The sequence below is a fragment of the Orycteropus afer genome, unplaced genomic scaffold, assembly GCF_000298275.1.
Source record: "Orycteropus afer afer isolate SDZICR_OR568_19922 unplaced genomic scaffold, OryAfe1.0 scaffold00030, whole genome shotgun sequence".
NCBI classification, from domain to species: domain Eukaryota; kingdom Metazoa; phylum Chordata; class Mammalia; order Tubulidentata; family Orycteropodidae; genus Orycteropus; species Orycteropus afer.
Genome location: NW_006921617.1, coordinates 9,901,607 through 9,926,419, shown reverse-complemented (window position 1 = coordinate 9,926,419; position 24,813 = coordinate 9,901,607). Strand labels below are relative to the sequence as shown.

At 45.0% G+C, this 24,813-nt stretch overlaps 1 protein-coding gene across 1 annotated transcript in view; it reads left to right on the top strand.

Annotated features, from left to right (window-relative positions):
- The window catches only part of CABLES1 (Cdk5 and Abl enzyme substrate 1), a 139,176-nt gene that overhangs the window by 44,756 nt on the left and 69,607 nt on the right, over window positions 1-24,813 (top strand). Inside the window, exons 2-3 of the mRNA XM_007935614.2 lie at window positions 9,538-9,609; window positions 19,510-19,602. Coding sequence (XP_007933805.1) covers window positions 9,538-9,609; window positions 19,510-19,602 — 165 coding nt within the window. The remainder of the gene's footprint in view (window positions 1-9,537; window positions 9,610-19,509; window positions 19,603-24,813) is intronic.

The window sequence follows — 24,813 nt, the reverse complement described above, 5'->3', positions numbered from 1 at the left end:
GAACAAAATGCTGCCCAGTCCTGTGCCAGCCTCAAGATTGGTTGTGGTTCAGACTGTCGTGATCCATATGCTTTTCATTGGCTGGTTTTCAGAAGTAGAAAGCCAGGGCTGTCTTCCGAGTACATCTGAGTCTGGAACTTCCGCTAAAACCTGTCCAGCATCACAGCAACGTGCAGGCTGCCACCAGCAGATGACTAGTGGCTGTAGGTGAAATGCATTGGCTGAGAATTGGAGCTGGGTCTCCTGTGTGGAAGGCGAGAATTCTACCACTGAACTGTCACTGCCCTCTCCAAGTCTGTCCTCCTGATGACTTGAATGGAAGGGCAGTTCACTGATGCTCAGGTTATTGCCAAGATTGGAGTGTTGGAGAACAAGCCCCATCCTGAGTGGAGAGAGAAGGGGCTCTGGGATAAAACACACTGCTGAACAACTCGAAATGAGTGGAGGCTGGCGGCTCTGTCAGGCTGTGGAGGTGGATGCTCCTGGGGCTGGAGTGCCAGGCCTTTAAACAGCTCAGTAATGGGTTGCAGTCAGCCTCTGTCAAGAAAGTAACTCTGGCTTCTGTGTCCACTCTTCCAGGTGAGCCCTGCAGGTGTTCCTGGCACCTCCTGTACCTCCTTGGTTCTTCTGGTTTCTGTGTATATATACACACACTATGCACACACACAGAGATACACTTGTGCACCTGTACATACATGCTTGTGCAGCAGTTGGTTCTTTCCCACCTCTACACAGTGCCAGTCAGTTCACGTGGCCCTTGGAGTATCGCAAGCCCAGCATCTCTGTCAGTTTCCTCCCAGAACTGGCCTAAGCCATCTGATTGGGATCCTGCCTGTCTCCTGGCTCCTTCTCGGGGGCTGGACTTTGCACCAGGGCAGTCGTCCTACACTGTTCTCTCCTGTTCAGCTCTGTTATGGCAGATTGTGTAGGAAGTCTGTCCTGATGTCTACCCTTTGAGCCTCATGCAGTCTGGTTGCCCCCTCTCTGGGAGGTCCTCTACCCCTCAGTTAAAAGCTGGGCTCCCCATTGAGCTGCAGGGCTCACCTGCATCCTTCTCCCACGTACACTGTATCCCCACATACACACCTGGGTTGTCTCAGCCTTAAGGACTGGGCCCATGTGCTAGACTCCCAGTCCCTCAATCCCCACTTGGCTCAGGGAACTTGTTTCACAGGGAGCACCTGTATGTAGTTCCTTGAATTCTGGTGTTCACCCAGACTGTACATGGATCAGTCCCCACACTCCTTGCACTTATTACCTAAGATTGACAGGACGCCTCTCCAGGGTAAAAAGCCAACCCTTTTATTTTGAGCAGTTTTCCTTCAGTAGTGCTCCTTTGCCGCCATCATCCTATCCTGGACTGGCCCCTCGTGTACCTTTCCATATATTATAGCAAAGATAATGCCATTGATCCCATCAGCCTCACAAAAACTTTATAGATCCTGATTTTTGTTTTCACCAATATATGTGCTTCTCCTAGTTTCTGTGCTTCTGCACATTTGATCAGCACGTTTGATCACATTTGACCAGAATGCAACCCATTCCCTATACATGGGTGGGGCTCCTCCCTGCAAGATGAGGCCGAGCCAAGAATTAGAACTAGCAGCAGCACCACCTTCAGCCAGTGGCCCTGGGCCCAGCCTCTCTCTTCCCATGATACTCCAGGGATATCCTGAAGCCTGAGCAAGTGCCCTCAAGATGTCTGGCTGGGCTGTGGTTGTGGCTGTCTTCTGACCTTCCACTCCCTTTGTCAGAGAAGGAGTTTGAACTTTTTCCCACAGGGAATCATTGTGGGTTTTCAGACTGGGGACTGACATGGCAAAAAAAGGTGTTTTTGCAAGATTAGCAGGGTAGCAGTGGGCAGGATGGACTGGGGGTTTCTGGGATGAGTACTTGGCCAGTTATTAACCCAGGTAATAAGTCTGCTTTTCCAAATGGCCATCACTACTGAAATGACCTCACACCTTGGTTTTCCAAGATTTGGCAAGTCTGGTGAAAACCCTTGAAACAGAAGTAAACTCACACACGCCAAGTGCCTTTGTATTCTCTGTAAACATTTAGAAAGTCACTTTCTTGACCCGCATGTGAAAATATAGAAACAGATCTTATTTGAACAAGCCAATTCACAGCTCTCAGTGTAAACATTTTCATTTGATTTTTGCCTGGTTCATTAGCCAGAGTCTTTAAAATGTCTCCAGATTCAAAATCCGTTTCGTAGCATTTTGTCTGTTTCTTGATCTAAGTATCCCTCTTTTTCTCAAAAATAATCTGATTTCCCTTTGCTTGTAAGTAAGTCACCAGTGACCCCCTGTGCATTTGAATTGCTTGGCTCCATATTCTGGGTATGGATCTGGTTTTAGGCACTTCCTTGCAGGAAGTAAGGCAGCTGCGTACCCTTTGCTCTGTGCCATCAACTTGGGATGGCATGGAGACTTCCAGGTGGTCTGCCCTGCAGCTCCCCCTAGCCAGCGACCCAGCTGGCCATTGTGCCACTCTTTTGTCAGAACTGTGGGACGCTCCTTTGGAACTTCTAACATGGTCTAACCAGCAGCTGTTGCCAAGGGAGCAAGTAAGGGCCACACTTAATTCCCTCAGTGCCTCTCCTCCTATACACAGCTTTGTTGCTGTTGTTGTTACTTGCTGTCTAGTCGATTACAACTCATAGTGACCCCACGTGACAGAGTAGAACTGCCCCATAGAGTTTTCTAAGCTGTAATCTTACAGAAGCACACTGCCCCATCTTTCTCTCATGGAGCTGCTAGTGGGTTGGAACCACTGACCTTTTGGTTAGCAACCAAATGCCCTAACCACTGCACTACTAGAGCCCCTCCTCTGTATGTATTGGTGCAAAAATAGTTTGTTTTTTCAGCGAGCACAATCTGATTTGACTTCTAAAGGAGCATGTAGGATCTTGGCTTAGCCTGATATTATCATAACTCATTTGTTGAACATGAAGAGAAAGCTAATGGTGCCATGGCCCTCGACAAATTAAAGCTGTGTTAGAGAAACTAAGGGAATAACAGTGGCGTGTTAGAGGTGTATTTTGTTTTAAGAGAGCCTAGTATATCTACTTCTATGGTGCTACTGTCTCGGAAACCCAAGGAGGGGTCGCTATGAGTTGGGTCCGACTCGACAGCACATAACAACAACAACAAAGTATTTGAAAATCAGCACTTTTCCAAAAGATACATAACTAAAGGTATAATTCTTAGATTTCTTATAGGTCCTTTACTTTAGGATTCTTTTAAATAGCAGACTTTCATAGTAAATCAGTTTAGAAATTACAGTTTATACCCAGCTTTTTAGGACCACCTTTAGTGGCACAGTGCCTCAGGCATTTGGCAGCTAACCAGAAGGTTGGTGGTTCAAACCCACAGAAGGAAGATGGGGCAATCTACTTCTATAAAGATTTACTGCCTTGGAAATGCAACTGGGGTCGCTGTGAGTCAGAATCGACTTGATGGCAGTGGGTTGGGTTGGGTTTTACTATGTGAGCTGTACACTGTTTGCAGAGCAAAAGACTATCTGTGATGTGTGGATAGATGAGCTGGGGATAGAGGCTCTGCTCAGAAGAATGTGATCTGTTGCCATTTTGTCAAGGTTTCTAGAGACCAAAAAGGCTGGTTCTCCTTTCTATGCTGATAACCCCAAGCCTTTTCTTCTTCTGATTTGGCACCAGTGAAGCTTTTGACTTTAAGTCAAGAAAAGAGGCTAAGACACACAGGTCCCCTTAAGAGAGATGGCTCATGGTCTAGAGGCCCTGGATGGGGCAAACTGTTACACATTTAACTGCTAACCAGAAGGTTGGAGGCTCGAGTCCACCCAGAGGTACCTTGGAAGAAAGGCTTGGTGATCTACTTCAGAAAAATCAGCCATTGAAAATCCTGTGGAGCACAGTTTTACTCACACACTTGAGGTAACCAGGAGTCAGAATCAACTCCGTGGCAACAGGTCTGTCCTTAACTCTGTTTCCAAAACCCTGAAGCACTAGCTTTACTTGGGCAAGTCTGTGGTCTGAGGTGACCCTCAGGGTCACTGCCTTCTGGTGGTCCTTCAGCCCCCTCAGAAGGGTCTCAGACCACCACTCCCACACCTGAAGCTTGGTGAAGGTAGCTGGCACTTCCGGCTCTGGAATGTGAGGTTGAGGCCTTTGATCTTACTGAGGGGGCTCAGTCCCCATTGTCTTTAACTGGTATTGCAGACACTAAAGCCTGGCTCCTCTGTGCTGACTGCTTTCCTCAAGAGTTCTCCATAACCAGAACTTGTAGAGACAGTAGGTTTACACAGCCCCAGGGATGCTTCCTCATCTGGGAGAGGAACCGCAACTACCCTCTTGGCTGGTGTCTAGCTGAGACCATTCTTGTATCTTGCTTAGGTGCTGTGAGTGTTGGTAACAGTAGAAGGAGGGTCCTGCTTCCTCCCATGGCAGTGCTCTTCCCAACCACCTTTGTTTTTAAGGAGCCAAACCTTATTTTTCTTACTACATTTTGATCCCAGACAAATGTGCATACTTCTGTTTACAGGTGATCATGTAACTAGGAAAGAGTCTGAGAGTATGCACAACCCTGCAGCTGTATGCTCTGGGTGCTGGGCTTTGCAGGACCTTTTTTTCAGTGTCTATTATGTTTCTGAATTCTTTACAGTTGAAATACCTTTTATACTCATCGAAAAAATAAAAAAAAAATCCATTTGGAAAAATGAATGTTTAAGTAGGCTCAAAAGAAGAAACCCATTTTAAGTAGGTTACAGCTTATACTTATGGAATGCTCAGCTGTGCTTGGGGACAGTCTGTCTCCACCCCACCCCACCTCCTGCTAGATGAGGGTCTCCCACCTGTCTCAATTTCTTGATGTGAGGGGTTCAGAAGCTTAACTTTTTCTGAGGATGATTTCTGGACTTCTGTTGACCAGACTGGACATTCCTATTTTGAATAGAGGAGAAAAAACAAATGGGTTGCTGTTGAATCAATTCCAACTTATGGTGCCCCGTGTGCATCAGAGTAGGACTGTGTGTGCTCCATAGGGTTTTCAGTGGCTATGACTTTTTGGATGTAGATAACCAGGCCTTTCTTTCAAGTCACCCCTGGGTGGATTCAAATCACCAGCATTTCAGTTAGTAGCTGAACACTTAACCATTGTATTGCCCAGGGACTCCTTATATTGAGTATAGAAGGTCCCCTAGTAATTGTTATAGAAAAGCATGGAATGGAAGGTCAGGAGATTTCTGGGAAAGTCCAGCAATCCCCACCCCCTGATGAGGGAATTTGTTAATTAGCTTTGAGTGAGTGCCTACTGTTTGCTAAGCATGGCCTGTCCACTGGGGTATGCAGAAGCGCAAAGCATGTCCCTCCCCTTAAGTAGCTGACTGTCTAGTGTGGGTCCACTTTGGTCAGTAGGAGAAAGACACAAGTGACAAAGCAAATAAATTATAAGTTTGTGGGTATCTTGTGACTATATTAAGCTATTTTTTATGGTTGGATTTTTTTTCTTTCTTTCATACTACCTGTCTGCACAGGTCTGTGGTAATCATCACCTCAGACCTTCAGGCACCTGTAATTGCAGGGATGTGATAACTTTGGCCAGTGAGGTGTCAAGGTGTCCTGACATCCTGTACACCTGCAAAGAGGTAACTGGCCCATCCAGTGGCCTGCCTTCCTACCTGGGAAACACCAAAGCTCCGTTGTAAATTACGTTATCTTTTGTGAGCACATAGATGGTCGGACTAAGTGTTCACCAAGTTCCCTTCCTGCTCTCAAATCTTCTATTCTGCTCCCAGGGAAAACAGGACTAGTTCTTCACTCTGGTTCTACATATATGCAACATATGTATATTATATACATGGGCTGCCTGTTTATACTTGAAAATCTTTTGCTGTTTCCCTAACTTAAAGCTTCCGGTTAAATAGTCACCTTTCCTTTTGCTAGTTGAACCATGTAAGATTCTCATGCAAGGATAAAGGAGACAACTTATTATTTGAGGGTTAGTTATGATCATCATTCATCACCATCCCTACTTGGCTGATGCAGGATGGTAAAGTGAGTGATTGGAATGGTAGGGGTAGATCCTCACCGATCTTGGTCTGGACGGGACCTTGGAGATGATTGATTCAGTGGTACTCAACCTTCCTGTACCTTAGGATCACCTGGGGGCTTTGACAAATCCCCTTGCCTGTCATCCCTAGACCTTCATATCAGAATCCTGGAAGTAGAGCCCAGGCCATAGTGACTTTCAACACACCCTGGGGATTCCAGTGTACAACCAGGTTAAGAGCCCCTGATCTAACCTAACATCCTCCTTTACACCAAGGAAGCCAGCTGAGGTGAGGGGTCAGCTTCCATGTCCCGTGCTAGCCCTAACTCCTGGACCAAGCTTCCCCTGCAGTGCCCTCTGCCTCACACTGGCCTCGGGCTGAGCTGGTACCCCCAGTGATTCCATCAGGGGATTGGCCTTGACTGTCTTGTCTATCTGGACCCCATGATAACCCTGTCCAACTTCAGTGATCAGCAGATACCAGTGAGCACTGGAAGTGGATGTTGGTGGAGTGTTCCCAAGCCTTTCCTGTCATTTGTCCCACTCTCCCTGCCAGATCTGCCTTCCCACCATGGCACTTGCTTACCATTCTAAGAAGAAATGGGCCTTCTTCCAAGAGAGCCGAAGATGATGCTCTGACCACAGCTCCCTCGCCCCTCTCTGTCTTTGGGTTCTCAGAGTTGCTGCCTTTCTGGACGGTCAGGTTATTGGCCTGCTCCACCCACTCACCCACCCCCAGCCAGTTAGTCTGGATAAGTGGTCACTGTCCTGCCCTGAAAATAGGGCCAGTGACACTTCTGTGCCTAAAAGAAAGTTTAGAAATCCTGGCTTTGGGTCCTGACTCTTCCTGTCTCTGTCAACCCGGTCATGTTTTTCTTGTGTGTGGTTTTCCTTTCCTTAAGCTTTCCCTGTAAGTGGATTTATTATAACTGTACCGCTGGGATCCAGCCTGGGTCCCAAGCTTGTACAATGACTTGCACTGCCAATGGATCATTGGTCCTTAATGATAAGTGGATTACTTGGACCAAGTAGTTATATCCAGATACACAATCTCATTGTCATGGATTATGACTTCCTTGCTTGGGCGGAGTTAAGCACTCAAGGGATACTGTTCTGAAATGAGTCTGTGATTCCTGGTCCAGTGTGGACAGGCCCAGGTAGTGATTGTGAGACAAGATGGGGATCCCAAGTATACATTCTGTCTGGGAACTAAACACAGACACATCCATCTGATGATGCCAGCACATAATCCTTTTGCTTTGAGCTCTGCCAATCTCTTACTTAATGTCTGTATGGGTAATAAACTAAACCCACTGCTACTAGTCAATTCCAACTCATAGCGACTCCCATTGGGTTTCCAAGGCAGTAAATAGTTACAGAAGTAGATTGCTCATCTTCCTTCCGTGGAGTGACTGGTGGGTTTGAACCACCAGCCTTCTGGTTAGTAGTCAGATGCCTTAGGCACTATGCCCCCAGAGCTCCTTGTGGGTGATAAGGTGGCTTGCTATTTTGGTCCCAAATTATGTGGTCTTTGTCAGTTATTAAAATATGCAGAGACCTCTGCTTGTTAACTTTGCCCCATGATAAGGAGTTTGCACAGGAATGGGCTTAGTGTATGAGGCCACCTGCAGGGTGAAAAGTGGTTTGTTAAGGTTGGCCTCCAGCCCTTTGCCTTCTTTTCTGTTGCAGGCTTTCTAAGGAGCAAAGGCAAGGGGAGGAGATTACTACATACCTGGGAAGAATCAAACAAGGTGACAGGGGACACAGATGCATACAAGCGTATGTAAAACAAGGTTGTGTATCGAATTGGAAGGAATGAAGGAGAGAAGGCAGGCAGGCAGGCAGGCAGTCATGACCTCTTCTCTTCATAGTGCCAATGATAGGTGTATTTTTTTTTTTTTTTTTTTATGATGAGGGGTAGTAGTCCTTCCAAGCTCTGGATTTCCTTCTTAAAGAATATCCTGCTTGGTTTCATTCATGGACTCCATTGAATTTTAACAAACAGATAGGCATTTGAGTTTTGGATTTTTTTCCTTTAAGGAATCCTGACCTTAAATGCCTGTGTGTGTTAATCTGCACCTGTTCGACTCATGGGGGAGAATGTTACATGTACTGGCTGTTTAAAAACAAATCCTTATCAATTTATAGAAAAACATATTCTAATTTGGTTAGTTTCCAAATAAGCAGCTCTCTTTTCCATGGCAATAGCAGCTTTTTGACATGAAAATTGTCAAATGGTTGCTTTTGTTAACAGAACTGTTTTTCTAGGGTGACCTGTTTTTCTGGTTGGAATGTTGGAAAGTCTGTTGGGGGACTTCCTGTTTTCACCATGAGATTTTCTGGGCCTTTTCAGTGGAAGTGGGCTACACTCACTGTAGGGCAGCCCCCAACAACGGAGATGCTCAGTGATTGTTTGTAGAGTTCCTTGGCTATGGTCCATGGGTTCCCATATGAGTATGGGTTCCTTAAGGACAAGAGTCAAGCCTGATTCAGCTTTATATGGCCAATCTCTGTTATTCACAGATCTTGTACTTATGAATTCACCTACTTGATGAAATGTATTTGTAACCCCAAATCAATATGAAGGGTGGCGCTTTCTTGGTCATTCATGGATATATGAATACTTTGAGTTGCTCAATGGGCACATTCCCAGCTGATGTCAAACCAGGTGTCTGCCTTCTTGTTTCAGCCCTTTTACTGTAAACAAGTGTCCCTTCTGCAGCCTATTTAGTGCCACATTTTTGTGCCTTTTTTTTTTTTAATTGATTTCACAATTTAAAATGGCCCCCATTGTAGTGCTGAAGTATTGTCTAATGTACTAAGCACAAGAATGCTGTGTTGTGGCCCATGGAGAAAACACGTGTGCTAGATAAGCTTCATTCAGGCATGAGTTAGAATGCTGTTGGCTGTGAATTCAGTCTTAATAAATGCACAACATACTCTAAATAAGATGTGTTTGAATAGAAACACATAAAACAAGGTTGTGTATTGATCGTGGGGGATATCATATAACTTTATTTTTTATTGTCTCCTAGTGATTTTGAGGACTTTAATGAACATGGTTTTAAAATACAATATTTCTTTAACAGTTTACCTGATTCAGATTTATAGTATTTAAATATAAATCTGAATCAGGTAAACTGTTAAAGAAATACTGTATTTTAAAACCATGTTCATGTTCAGTGTTGTCCAATGATTTAAGGAAACTATACCCAGTGCCCAAGTTATACTGCATACACAATTTATAAGAGACACCTTGACTTTTTTTGTCTTCTGAGGAGATTGCAGCATAAAAAGGGCCAGTAACTCCCTTAATCACCTGGGGAGAGGCTTAGGTTTCACCCTGGTGGTAACTGTGCAGTGGGAACATGGTATCCTCTTAAAGACAGCTTCTGTCTGCTCATTTGCTTTAATGGCCTTTACTTTCTAGAACAGCTTTAGATTTTCAGAAATGGGTGAGAATTTTTAAATTTACTTCTAACTCCTACTTTTTTTCCTTTCTCTATAGACGTCGCCTTATCTCCCAGAGATCTTCCTTGGAGACACTAGAAGATATTGAAGAGAATGCCCCTCTACGGAGGTAATATTTCAGTATTTCACTTAAGTATGTGTAAACCATTTATAGTACACAGTGGTAGCAAAATTCTTTTTTTTTTTTTTTCTTAAGTTCTTGATGTACAGAGTTAAATTAAAAATGATAGTCTGATCCCCAGGGATTAGGGAACATACTCTTAGTTCAGAACCCCAACTCTGAGGACCATTAGGAATAATAGAAGACCATTCAGTCTCAATTATTTGCTGCTGTTGTTAGCTACCATCAAGTCAGACCCCATCTCATGGCCACCCCATGCACAATGAAATGAAACACTTCCCGGTCCTATGCCATTCCCTCCCCCCCCCCCCAAAAAAAAAAAAAACTCACTGCCATCAAATCGATTTCAACTCATGGTGACCCCCATTGGGTTTCCGAGGCTATAAATATTTATGGAGGTAGATTGCCCCATTTCCTTCCACACAGCAGCTGGTGGATTTGAACTGCTGACCTTTTAGTTAGCAGCCAAATGCCTTATCCAGTACACCACCAGAGCTCCTTATGCCATCCCTATGGTTGGTTATTAATCAGACCATGGTGAGTCAAAGTTTTCATCCACTGATTTTCAAAAGTAGATTGCCAAGCCCAACGTGTGTGTTTATTTCAGTTCTTTTCCCCTTGGTGGCTTCCTATTTGTGCTTTCTTGTTTTGAAAGCTGCCGCTTAATGGAAGAAGAGCCACTCATTCCACTCATTTTCTCAGGTTTCTCCCCAGAAACGCACTGTAGTTTCCTGTCCTGGACTTCATTTTCCACAGCAGGGACACCAGTGCTTACGAGAAGGCTATGACATCACTTCACAGCTAGCTGCTGAGGAAACTTGAATAGTTGTGAACACGCCCTTGGGCCTGAGGGTGCGTCACTTCTCCCTCAGGATAGGAAAGTGCTGGCTGGGCATCTTTCTGGCGACAGCAAGTACTGAGCTGTCCGCCGAGTCCTGTGCACCCACCCTCGCCCCCACCAGCAGATGTTCCTCTTCTACTTTGGGCCTCTCCACCCTGCCCCTCATCTGCAGTGCCAGCCAGCCAGGCCCTTCTTGAGTGGAGAAAAATGCTCATATACTTGATCTCCTTGAATCTTCATGGCAGCCCTGGACTAGTAGGCAGTGTTGGGGACGGGGGGTGCTTCCTGCTGGAGAGGGGGCCGAGGAAGGGCTGCTGTGGCTTTCTCGGGTGTGCAGGCAGACAGCTGGAGTGGAGGGCCCTGCAGAGTTTTTGTGCACCCAGTTCACTTGCATCAGCGCTTCTGCAGCCCACGTGCTTTGGCTGCCGGCAGGACCCTGGTGTGGCTTCTCCTTTGAGCCTGGGAGGTGCTGATGTGGAGGGCAGAGTTTATCCAGCGATGGAATGGTGATTGGGGCTTAATCCTAGATTACAGGTGTTGCTCCAGTAGAAGTGGAGAGCAGAGTGAGAACAGATCTGGGAGCAGGGACGGGAGGCAGGACACTGAGTCTCATCACTGACATTTTTCCAGAGAGAAAGATCGTGCCAAACAGCTAATGTCCATTGTTGAAGTGTTACATATTTTTTAAAACATACATTATCTTCTAAACAGGGCTGTAGGGATTCAGTGCTAGAATCCCCGTCTTCCATGCAGGAGACTTAGGTTCGAATCCTGGCCAAGGCACTTCGTGCCCAGCCACCACTCATCTGCCAAAGGAGGCTTGTATGTTTCTCTGATGCTGCGCAGGTTTCAGTGCAGCCCTAGACTAATAAAGGCTGAGAAGAAAGGCCTGATGAGCCACTTCTGAAAATCAGCCAGTTCAAACCCTGTGACCACTGTGGTCCAAGCCTCACCTGGTCAGGGGGATGATGCAGGACCCAGCAGGGTATCATTCTGTTGTGCATGGGTCACCATGAGTTAGAGGCCACCTCAACATCAGATAGCAACAGCAACGACAACATACATCCCCTGGGACCATCTTGGGATGGATGGCACGTACCTACGTTAGGTGCATGGCTTCGGTACAAATGTTCTATTAGTCACTGTTCAATGTTGGGAGAAATCTTTCTCCCTGCTCTGCCATTCAGTTAGACAGAGTCATGCAAAAAGCTACGTTGAAAGTCAAATTAGGAAACTGGCTTGGGTCCAAAGTAACTAGTTAGCATGGAAGCGAAAACTCCTCAGCTGGCACCTGTATGACTTTGTTATTAGAGCTGGTAAAGTCTGTGTTATGACTAATTCACTCCCTCATCCCTGCCACTAAAAGGAAAATCAATCAATAAATCTCACAAGCCCCTGCTGTTTGAAGAGGCTGCTAAAAGCCAGTCATTTGAGCAGTACAGTAACAATGAGCAGAAGGAAACCAGGTGGTTCAGGGTTCAGGATGAAAAATGTTATTCCTGCCTCAGGGATTCCACAACAGGGCTGTTGCATCTCAGAACGAGGGTGTTGTGTTTTGAAGCAGTTAAGGAGAAGCCCAGGCAGAACGTGGGTGCTGTGTTCTTGGTCAGTGCCCCATCACCCATGTATGTCCCCTCCATCTCAGAATTGGCCTAGACTGGTGCTCTACCCTTCTGCTTCTCAACTCTGCGATAGTACAAGTGAGTGGAAGAAGAAAGCAGTGTATCATCTTAATGATGAGTTCATCCAAGTTGATACAGTGGGATAATACACTTCATTAAAAACAAATCTTCTTTAAATACAGTATTAAAAGGGAAGTCAGAAATCAAGGGACTTGGAGCAGTTTTAGAAGTCTTTATTTCCCTAAATAGGTTTTTTTGAATTTTAAAAAATGCCCTAATATTTACTTAGAAACATACTTGTTCTTAGGAAATTAAAATAGCATGGTGTGGAGGGAAGGAGATTAGTTTGGGAATCAATCTTTGGCCTGACTCTTTTACTAAATAGTTACGTGGCCTTAGAACGTTCACTTAGCCTCTCTTGGGGCCTTGGTTTTTCCATCTATAAAATGGGAGGGCCAAATTGTCTGATCTCTGGGGTCCTTTCCAGCTCCATGAGTCTGCAAATTGAATGCACCAGCAATGACACTGAAGTGTTTTGGGAACTGTGGAGGTAGAAGGCTATTAGCCAAACTTGCTTTTAAACTTAGCACATTGAACAAATGGCTCCAAGGCATCTATTAAAAATCTTTTGCATAATTAAGTGTATCCTGTGATCAATGCTGAATCAACTCAAAGGCAGTGGGTTTGGTTTTTGTTGGTAATCAGTGCTAACAAGGAACAGCTAATCTTCCATTAAATTAGGTTTTAATTTGATTCTATCCTAATTTAATTTTGTTTACTTAAAAATGTATGTTTTTAAGTGCATATTTAGACATTAATGGAGGCAGCTTTGAAATTAATTTGTTCTTTGCTTACCCTGCCATAACCTAAGCACTCCGTACTCCAGTTTCCTTGGCAATTGTTGCTAACACCACAATGTTCTTAAAGCATTTCTTAGATTCCCTGGTGATTTAGTTCAATGCTTATACAACACGAAACAACAAACAGCTTGCTGAATGAAGGGCTAGATTAGTAGCATCTAGAATGCAGTTAGAATTGAGGATTGATAAGGAAATAATGTTTGTTAAGATTCCTTTTTAAAGTCTTACTTTCTTGCATATTGTGGTTTTTCCTATATCCACCCAGAAATTGAATAATTGAGCATTTACACTGACAGGAGTTTTTCACTTGTCTGGATATAAGGACCTAGGATGTCTTGAATAGGCATCCACAAAAACCTCAGTTTGTCTGTGGCAAAGTTGATAGCTGTCACCACCTGCCCCAAGTTTTCCAGACTGTCTGAGTTAATGGGTGCTGGCGGCAGCAGCTGTTAAAGTGATTACAGTGCGGCCTCCTTCCCCCACTGGCACGGACAGCCACCTGTGGCCTTTCAGCTGACTTCTAGTTGCAGCTGGAGACACAAGCATTCGGCACTCAGAGCAGGGGGCGGCAGCAGCAGCTCTTGCTGAAGGCATGTTGTTGTTGTTGTTGTTATGTGCCGTCGAGTCGGCCCCGACTCATAGCGACCCCTCCTTGGGTTTCCGAGGCAGTATCACTACGGAAGTAGGATTGCCCAACCTTCCTTCCGAGGAGTGGCTGGTGGGTTTGAACCGCCAGCCATCTGGTTAGCAGGCAAGTGTCTTAGCCACTATGCTACAGACTGAAAGAGTTTGGGGTTCTTCATCCTTCCTCTGTGCTGGGATCAGTACCAGCTTCCACTTGCTGGAGAGAAGGTGCCAAGTTTGCTAAGGTAGCAGCCTGGCTCTTGACACACAGCCCTCAGACAGACTCAGGAATCTCGTTGTTTGGGAGGAGGTGGGAGTGAGAGACTGAAGAGACTCCTGAATCCTGAGTCCTGTCCAGGAAACACGCAGACGTATTTTTACACTCTCAGAGATTTTTCTCTCTCCAACTGCCTTGTGTTTGTAGAACCTTCTGCTGTGAGTGACAGAGAATAACAGCTGGGAACCCGGGATAGCCCACAGACACAAGCATTCCTTCTAGAGATAGAGCAGAGGCAGTCCAGAGACCTGAGCTTGCTTTTAGAGAGCTGCCCCATGAAGGAAGAGCAAAGCTCTCACCCCTTGAGTCCAGACCAGACCAAATGTTTGTTTGGAAGTTTGGAATAGATATGGGAACTGTTGGATACTGTCCCTGAGCTCTGGTGGTACAGTGCCTAAGGAATTTGACTGCTAATCAGAAGGTTGGTAGTCCAAACCTACCAGCCACTCCACAGAAGGAAGACGGGACAGTCTACTTCCGTAAAGATTTACCACCTTGGAAGCCCAGTGGGGGTCGCTATGAGTCGGAATCAACTTGATGGCAGTGGGTTTGTTTTTTGGTTTGGGTCCCCGATTGCAACCCAAGCTGAAGTCTACAGGAAGCATCTACTAAATGTCCTCTAACAGGACTTTACAAGTCTTTAAAAGAATTCTCATTAAAATCAAGAATTTAGGAACTCCCATAAGGGTTGTAGCCCTGGTGGTATAGAGGTCAAGTGTGTGGCTGTTAACCAGAAAGTCAGCAGTTCAAATCCACCAGCTGTTCCCCAGAAGAAGGATGTGGCAGTGTCCTCCTGCAGAGATTCATTGTTGTTGTTACGTACCATTGAGTCAGCTCTGACTCGTAGCAACCTCTTACATACAACAGAATGAAGCACTGCCCGGTCACGCGCCATCCTCCCAGTCCTTGCTATACTTGAGCGCATCGTTGCAGCCCTGATGTCAATCCATCCTGTTGAGGCTCTTCCTCTTTTCCGATGGCCCTCTACTTTACCAAGCATGACGTCCTTCTCCAGGGACTGGTCTCTTCTGACCACATGACCAAATAGGTGAGACACAGTCTGGTTATCTTTACTTCCAAGGAGCATCATGGCTACACTTCCTCCAGGACAGATTTGTTCACTCTCCTGGCAATCCATGATTGTCAGTATTCTTCGCCAGCACCATGATTCAAAAGCGTCACCTTTTCTTCGTTCTGCCTTATTCACTATCCAGCTTTCACATGCATGTGAGGTGATTGAAAATTACTATGGCTTGGGTTAGGTGCACCTTAGTCTTCAAAGTGACATCTTTGCTTCTTAAACTTTAAAGAGATGTTTTGCAGAAGCTTTGCAGTGCAGTATGATGTTGGATTTCTTTGCTGCTTCCTTGGATGTTGATTATGGGTCCAAGTAAGATGAAATCTCTGAAAAATTCTGTCTTCCCATTTATCATGATATTGCTTACCGGTCAAGTTGTAAGGATTTTTGCTTTCTTTATGTTGAGGTGTAATCCATACTGAAGACTGTAGTCATCAGTAAGTGCTTCAAGTCGTCTTCATTTTCAGCAAGCAGGGTTGTGTCATCTGCATATCACAGGTTGTTGATGATTCTTCCTCCAATCCAGATGCTGCGTTCTTCATATATCTAGCTTATTGGATTATTTGCTCATTGTACAGATTGAATAAGTATGAACAAGAGGATACTGTGTGGTTTAAAATCAGGAAGGGTATACGTCAGGGTTGTATCCTTTCACCTTTCACCTATAAAGATGACAGTCTTGGAAACCCTGTGGCAGTTCTACTCTGTCCTATACAGTCAGTATGACTTAGAATTGACTTGATTGCAAAGAGATTTTGTTTGCTTGTTTAATAAGGGCTGCTTGAGGCACTAGTGGTTCACTGGTAGAATCCTCACCTTCTATGCAAAAGACCTAGGTTCGGTTGTCAGCCAGTGGACTTAATGTGCAGCCACGTCAGGGAGGCTTTCATGTTGCTGGATGCTGAACAGGTTTTAGTGGAGCTTCTAGACTAAGGTGGACTAGGAAGAAAGGCCTGGTAATCTGAAAATCAGCCACTGAAAACCTTACGGATCGCACTGATCTGATCCGCATCCAGTCTGGGGATGGCGCAGGATCAAGCAGCATTTCATGCCGTTGTGCATGGAGTCTCCATGTTTCAGGGGTGGGGGAGACTTCAGTGGCAGTTAAAAACAACAATAAGAGCTGTACTTTAAGGAGTCAGAACAAAATATGAACTCTTTGTGTAGCTAATGGTCTGATAATAACAGCAACACTTAAAATTTGTGTATGCATACTTGTGTGTATATGCACGTACGTATAAATGTGAGTTATTTGTGTCTGAACATCACTTGACAATTTATGAAGCTCTTAACATATATTGTCACCTTTAAGCCTCATAACAGTGGCAGGGAGTGATCTAAAATGATGATAACAGTCATAGGTCAGGAGGGTAGTGAGTCTGGAATGGAGGCCGGGAGGAGCATGGTTTCTGCTAAAGTTGCCACCAAGTCGCACACATCTCACGGTTACTGTAGCACTGCTCTGAGGAGGTGGACAGATGACCGGAGTGGTCCTTTACCCACTCCGTATCTCTTTTCCTGATGAAAGCCTCAAATGTTTGATAACATAGTTGTTTTGACCTAAATTCATTCACTTCAGTGTTATTTTTCCATCTTAAATTACATTTTAAGGTAATATTTCTTATGGGGGACACACACAAAAAAAAAGATTAGCTGTCTCTGGAAAAGGGCTCCTAATTAATGCCAGCCCTGAGGGGTGTGTGAGGGTGTGGTTGCACCCCCACACACACATACTGCCCTGAGCCTCAGGGTGTGCAGGCTGCCACAGCCACCAGAACTACATGTGCAGGAAAGGGCCAGGTATAACACTCACTGATTTCTTGCAGGTGGGTCCAACCCTGCCACAAGGAGACCACAACACCTTCCTCTCCCTTCCCAAGCCTCACACCGCCTGCAAGCCCAGCCCGGCTGCTCCCTCTTTCGTGGCCGCCTGAGCCATCATCCTGGCTTGCAAACCCCTATTCTTGCCTGTTGAATGCTATCAGAGCCATCACCTCCTGCACTGCTGGGAGCTCTTAGGTGCCCTGGGCAGTGGGGCTAGGAGGAGGGAAGATATACTTGTGGCCTGAGAGCTCCCAGGCAGTAGCCAGGAGAGCAGGACTGAGAGAGGAGGGGTGGGAGGTGGGGAGGCTGCCCCAGAACAGGGGCCCTCAGACCTGGGCACGACAGAGCTGAGCACATCCCAGGCACCTCGAAACACAGATAGGCTTGGGTGTAGGACATCCCACTACTTACTAGTACTGTGATCTTAAGGAAGTTACCTAACCTCTCTGAGCCCCATTTGTGTATAGTAGGATATTAATGTTTACCTTACAGGATTTTTATGAGGGTTAGATAAGATAACATGGATATAAAATGCCTAGTACATGGAAAAGGAGCTCTGGTGGTGTAGTGGTTAAAGCATTCAACTGCTAACCAAAAGGTCCATGGTTCTAATCCACCAGCTGCTCTGTAGGAGAAAGATGAGACAGTCTCCTTCTGTAAAGATTTACAGCCTTGAAAACCCTATGGGGGTCACTATGAGTCAGAATCAAGTCGATGGCAGTAGGTTTGGTTTTTTGGTTTGGTACACAGAAGGTGTTGAGTGCATGTTGATTCCCTCCTTCCTACTAATCCCACTTAGAAAACTAAGTGACATTATTGTGGGGTCATCATTTGTAAGCACTGTTCATGGATAGCCTTTCTGCTTCATGGTCTGTCCTTCAAGGGGAACACCAGCAGGGACTGGAATAAGGTTTTCATGATAATAAATGGAATTAAGTTTACACGTGGTGGTATGATGTTTGCAGTATCCCCTGTGCAGAGGCCCGTGCTTGCCCTGCTCTCAAGGGAAAGCAAGACTGTAACTTGGAAACAGAAGGAACTGGAATGAGAAGCGTTGCCCTTACACTGCTGCCAAACCTGAAACAGTCATTGGTTTTGCAGCCATAGTTAACAGTGATGAGGTAGTATGTGTGCAGTAGGGCCTGTGGTGAGAGGTGGCAGTGAGGGCCTCTGGAGATGGAGTCTTCCTCAGAAATGGTTGGAAACACCAGCAGCTTTTCATGTGTTCCTCAGAAAATGTGGGAAAATCCTCTTCTGAGATCCCAGAGAGGCTTTGAGGGTTTGTCAGCCCAGTGGCTTCACTTTGGGGGACTCTTACTATGAAGGTCAATCCCCTGCTGGTGGGACTGCAGGCGTGGGGTGGGGTGATTGAGCTGATCCTGGTGGGAAGTGAGGGGGGTGACAGAGAGTGCTGAGTAGGAGAGAGGCTTCTCTGCACCCTCCCCGGTCCTGCCTCAGGAAGTGTCTGGGGCCTCTTTATGTTTTATAAAGGTCACAGATAGCAGCACCATTAGGGGTGGGGCTGGAGGATGTACTGGGCTTAACCTCCCTAAAATGAGCCGCGGGGGCAAGTTGAGATTGGAGTTGCTGTGCCTGTTCCCTAATCCTGTCCCCAAACATGATCCACACCCCGCTTCCTCTTCCCTGTGCCTCCTTGTTGAGCTGTGGTGTTACTCATTTAGCTGAAGCCTGTAAGTTTGGAACTGGCCTTGCCTTGATGCTCAGAGTGACATGGGTGATGTCCCAGCCTAAACCGCAGTGTCAGCTTTGGGATGCCAGGCAGTGCCTCAGGGACTCACTTTCTGAAGCATCAGCATAGGTACCCACAGTGGAGGGCAGGAGCCAGCTCTGGGGACCCATGGTCAGAAAGGTTTAACTAAAAAAGTTTAGGTAGCACAAAACTAGGATAGAAAAGGCGCAGCTCCCTGCCTCAAAAGACCAGACTTCAGCTCTTTTTTAGGATATTTTGTATTTTTAGGATATTTTGTAAGTTTTGTAGCTTAGAATTTACCAGGTAACTTTTAAAAGTAATGTACACAAGTAAGATCTCTTTGGCCTGTGGTCTGGTGTCTCAGTCCTGTGGTGCGAGGGAATGTATATTCCAGGAAAGAAAGAAAAAAAGAATAGTTTGGATCCAAGTCACTTAATTCAACAAATACTTATTTAAAATTTATCTTTGAAACTGCCCAGGTCTCCAATTCTCATTCACATTAAAACCGTGACTATCCAGGCATACTCATGCCAAGAGCCGAGGCAACTGTCCAGGTAATTCAAGCCAAAATCTTGCTACTGAAGAAAAATGACTCAGGGTTGTTTTTAAATTAAACTTTCGTGTGTGTGTGTGTGTGTGTGTGTGTGTATTTCTCTTTTTTCTCCCTAAATCCTTTAAATTTACAGTTTTCAGTTCAACTTGTCTTTGTTGACCCAGGATGGTTCTTTTTAAGATAACAATAAAGAAAGACATATTTGGAATCTGTGCAGGTTATGTTATTGTAACTGGGGACAATAGTTTTCATTAGCTGGCTTCTTAAGACCCATATAAAATATCTCAGTATTATCAAGGAAGTTGTCTGTCATCAGGCTTTTTTTTTTTTTTTTAAACTTTCCTCACTCTCCACCGTATTGTCTTATTCATGCTGACTCCTGCCTGCCTTAGGGTGACTCGAACCATTTGTCTGGTCTTTCCTTCCTGCCTTTGTGTGGAGATGTCTCAGCTGTCCAGCAGGCAACTAACTGTTTTTTTAACTGGCTCTGTTTTTCAGATGTCGAACTCTCTCAGGTTCTCCCAGACCAAAGAACTTTAAGAAGATTCATTTTATCAAGAACATGAGGCAACACGATACCAGGAATGGCAGGTACTACACAAACAGAAGTGGCCCTGCCAGCTTTCCTGCTGAGGAGGCGGGTGGACTGGCACAGGGAAGGGAGGAGGGGGGGGGGCTGCCATTTTAATTGCTAGGCCTCAACAGAGTTAAACCCACACTTTATTTTTAAATAATTTATTTGTTGTTGTTAAAAATATGCATAGCAAAACACACATAAATTCAACAGTTTCTACAATTCAGTGACATTGATTACCTTCAAGTTGTACAACCATTCTCAATCTCCTTTTTCAAATTATTCCTCCACTGTTAACATAAACTCAGTGGTCCCCTAAGTGTACTATTTAAACCCACAGTTTATTTTTTAAAAAAACAGATATTTTATTTTGTTTAACCTAGCATTTCCCCAAGTTATTAGATCATGGAATCCCCTCTCCCCCAAAGAATGCTTATTAACTTCTTACCAAAAATATTTACTAGGAATTTTTGAAAAACTTGGTGTTATCAGATAGGCTAACTAGGCAGCATTGTGCTAATTCCCTGTTGTTGTTAGGCTCTGTCCAGTCCATTTTTGACTCATAGCGACCCCATGTGACAGAGTAGAACTACCTCATGGAAAATCCATGCTTTTAATACGAATAGAATCTCGAGTAACCTCCCCAAACAAAATATTTCTACCCTATCCCAACAGGAAGTCCACATAAAGTCCCAAAAGGAGTCCATAGAAAGTAATACTCCTTGATAGCAACTCAGGTGTTAGTGAGACTTTCAGATCCACAACAGACTGAACTTTTTAAAGTTCTCAGATTTAAAAACTTGAACCAGGAAAACAGGGCTTTTTGTTTGTCTGTTTGTTTCTTCCACCCCCTTTTTTTGCTTTGTTGTTTTTATTTTTTCTGCTCTGGTAAGGAGTACCAGTGGCGCAGTGGTTAAGTGCTCAAATACTAACTGAAAGGTAGGCAGTTCAAACCCCCCAGCCTCTCTGTGGAAGAATGATGTGGCAATCTGCTTCCATAAAGATTTGTAGCATTAGAAACCTTGTGGGGAAGTTCTTTTCTATTCTGTAGGGTAACAGTGAACCAGAATTGACTCAACAGCAGTGGCTTGGTATGCCCTGGTATATAACTGCCCCTCCAGACTTGTGCCTGAACTTGGTTTTGGTGCTGACTTTGATGACTGTCCAGGAGAGTAGAATCACAGGTTTGCTACCACATTCTTCCTCTGCACTGATTCCTGGGCCCGCTGACATAGGGACTACGACGTACTTCTTCAGAACCTAAGTTGCTGTTGGAGAAAGCTATTAAATGAAAATGATTATGGTTGAAATTTATATTATGGTTATATTATACGGTTATTATACAGTTATAATATACAGTTATATATTATATTAACACTCTCTTGACAACAAATATCAGAATCATTGTTGCCCACGTGCTCAGATTGAATGGCAGAGTCCATTCATCTCAGTCTGGTGGCATCAGGGGCAGAGCTCTGGCAACTTTGGATCCTCTGATGCTCCCAAATTCTGCAGCCCTGTGACCCTTTCGAGGAGCCCCTCTGTACAAGCCTGTGATCTGGGTTGTGGTTTCACTTGAACTGGTGAGTCAGAGATGCCGCCTTGGAAAGGAGGGCTGCTACAAAGACCATTTTGTTTGATCTTCTGATTCACAGAAGGCCATCTGGTCCCCACTAATGCTCTCTAATCCATGCAAAATGAAAATGGCTAACAAGTCTTTTAGTTAGACTCATGGAATGATTAAGGCCCACAATTACTGCAATTTGATGGTGCAAAAGACACTCAACCACATGTATAACATTAATAGTTATAGTTTTTAAAGGTTTGGCTTCTTGAAGTTCGTATCATTTAAAAAAAAAAAAAGACAAAAACCCTGCTATGGGTAAGGAACCTAATCTATTAGCGATTACAATGATTCTAGAATAGCCAAACTGACCTTTCTTCAAATAATTGTTATACAAACCAAACCAAACTCAGTGCCATCGAGTGGATTCTGACTCATAGCGACCCCCATTGGGTTTCTGCCTCATCTTTCTTCCATGGAGTAGCTGGTGCGTTTGAACTACAGACCTTTTGGTTAACAGCCAAATGCCTTAACCACTACACCACCAGAGTTCTGCAGTCACTGTATATGCATATTTTAAGTACAGAGCATTCAGTTAAAATTATATAACTTTCATCAGCTAAATAGAAGGTCCTGAATCTCTCTCTCACCTTTACTCTCACTGTCTGTCCCTTAGAATGATTGTGCTTTAGTCATTTAACCACAGTTTTTTTATTTCCATTTGAGGCTCTTACTGAATCCCAGCCTTACGTATGCCATTTTCAGTCTAACTGTTCATCATTTATTTCCATTTATGATTTTGTCTGTAATCTCATCAACCATAAAATAAACATAGAAAGCCTTTAATTCCTAAATAAAATAAATGACTAAGCCAAAGGAATGGGCCAAATTGCTGGTATTCCATCATCCTTCTAGGTGCTAACAAAAGTCAGAAAACACAGTCACATTATTACCTGGCATGGTTGGGTAGTGAGAGGATATAGTTAAAGGATTTGGATTAAAGGGATTACCCAAGTACATTGCAAAGCTGCCTTCCCGGGCACACCCTGGACCCAAAAGCAACATAAACAGTCAGGTAGGCATGTGGTCACTTGCCGTTTTGCTGAAGAGTTCTCAGAAGGAGCCAAGAAGGACTGTTAGCTTATCGGCGGATCTGAGAACTGGAATCTGGGGCAGGAAAGAGATCTGAGAGCTATGTGGGAACTACAGGCCGCAGGCCTGAGGTGCTGGCCAGTTGTCTGTGCCCCAGGTGCCAGCTGGTTTTCCTGTGCAAAGGGACGATGAAAGGCTGGAGGCACTTTCCTTCCTCCCTCTGGTTTATTGGCCAGGCTGGACTGTTCTTAGGCAGATGAAAGAACCTGGAGGAAGCCAGAAGGAAGATGGCCATTTCTGAGGTGACAGAAGGAAATTGTGGTCAGGAGCCTGAGGGAGGGGAGGATGTGGCCCAGCCTTTAGAGAGAAGAATTGCCCCCACTGTGCATGGTGCAGCAGAAATGAGTTCTCTTGATGGAGGATGGCCTGGGACGTTTGGATGAGTCATTAGCCAGTGCTGCCCTCTCAGTAGTCAGCAGAGGAGATCCTGGTTCCCTCTCAGAGGGAGGGGTGGTGGTATGACCAGGAATCTCTGATTCCTATTTCCGGTGCACAGAGATGCCTGTGCGACACACTAACAGGACAGAAGTACATTCCTGCAGCAAGTATTCAAGACTATTGGCTCCAGTTTGCCCTCCCACATAGGGGAGAAGTTTATGGAGGAGTCTAGAGGGGTTCATTGGAGAAATTGAAATTCTGGGCCAAAAAATGAATAGCCTGAGTGTATAGGTGGTATATCTGCCTTGTCTTGTCCCCAAGAAAGAGAGACTGAAAAGGAACTGTGGAAGTGAGTGTGTGGAGCCTTCATACATACACACACACACACCAGACCTGGGGTCTTAGTCACTACTTACCCCACAATGTTTGTGCCAAGTCCCAAATCTCTCTGTGACCTCTGGGCCCCCTGGCTGTTCTGCTCTGGAAGGCCTTGGCGCTGAGGCTCTTCTGTCCCCAGGAGTGGTGATAGAGGCCCCTGTTCTGAGGAGGATTTGGCCTCCCAGCCTCAGGGATGAGAGTGCTGCCAAAACAAGTGGCGAGCACCTGTTGTGAAACTTAATGCCTGACCTGACCATGTGTTTTAAACACAATTTTGAAATAATAAGAAAAAAATAAATTAAAACTGAGAAACACATTTAATAAAAGATAATACTTAGGGCAAAACAAAAGGCCCAGCAGGCCCCATGACCAGTGATATCAGAATAGCTGCTTAGAAGGTGGCTCTGTGTTCATCGGTAGAGTACAGCCTCTTGACACAGTGTTAGAGGAACCCCAGCTGGCCTGTGTTGGTAGGAATGAGCACCTTCAATAGAAGTATCTAGTTCTAGGAGAGGATGGAGTCCACTTAAAAAAGCCTTATCCATGTCTCCAAAGTCATTGAGTTCTGTGAGGCTGGCATTGGAGACGTGCAGAGAGGCTTCTGTGTGTGATGGACGAGAATGGAGCTGAGAGTGTTTGGGTGCCATGCTAGTTAGGCCAGACTAAGAGCAGGTGGAGAGGTTGGAACTGAAGGTCTGACTAGAGCCAGAGCATGTAATGAGCTCTTTCTTGGCCCTGCTGCTTGTTTCATCTCCTAGAAGGTAGGGGAGCAGTGAGGGAACTGCTCTATTCTATCTTAACAAGGAAGACCAGGCTAGTGATGTGGAAGCTTAAGGACATTGGGGAAGTCTTATAGTTGGAAAAGAAAGCAGCACTGGGCTTGACTTTAGGAGCACAAGATCTCAGGAAGTGCAGACTACAAAGTGGCTGGGACCAAATTGCCAAAAGGAATTATAAAATTAGGAGTATCATAAGATGATAATGGGTGCCAGGTGCTAAAGTAGTTTATATGCTTTGTTTCATTCAATCCTTGAGACAGCCTTATGAGGCAGGTATTATTACCATTGTGGTGGGCAGAATAATGCCCCCCACACAAAGATGTCCGTGTTCTGTCCCTCAACCTGCAAATATGTTATGTTAGATGAAAGGGGGCTGACTTTAAGATACAGGGAGATTACCCATGTGGGCCCCGTGTCACCAAAAACAAATCAGTTACCATTGAGTTGATTCAGGAATGCTTACAAGTGGAAGCAAGAGGCGGAAGAATATGGTGTAAGAAAGACTTGACCACCTCTTGCATTGAAGATGGAAGGGAGCCATGAGCCAAGGAATGCAGACCACCTCTAGAAGCTGGAAAAGGCAGGAAATGAAGCCTTCTTAACATCTTGATTTTCACCCAGTGAGACAAATTTCAGACATCTGACCTCCAGAACTGTAAGATCATAAATTTCTGTTGTTTTAAGCCACTAATACTGTGGTAATTTGTTACAACAGCCACAGGAAACAGTCATCATCCCTACCATCTCACGCCAGCACTAATGGCAAAGTTCAACAGGACAGAAAATAACAAATGCTGGCAAGGATGTGGAGAGATTGGGACTCTCATACACTGCTGGTGGGACTGTCAAATGATACAACCACTGTGAAAAGCAGTATGGTGATTCCTTAAAAAGTTGGAATTAGAAATACCATTTGACCCAGCAATCCCATTGTTGTTGTTGTTGTTATGTGCCGTTGAGTCGGCCCCGACTCATAG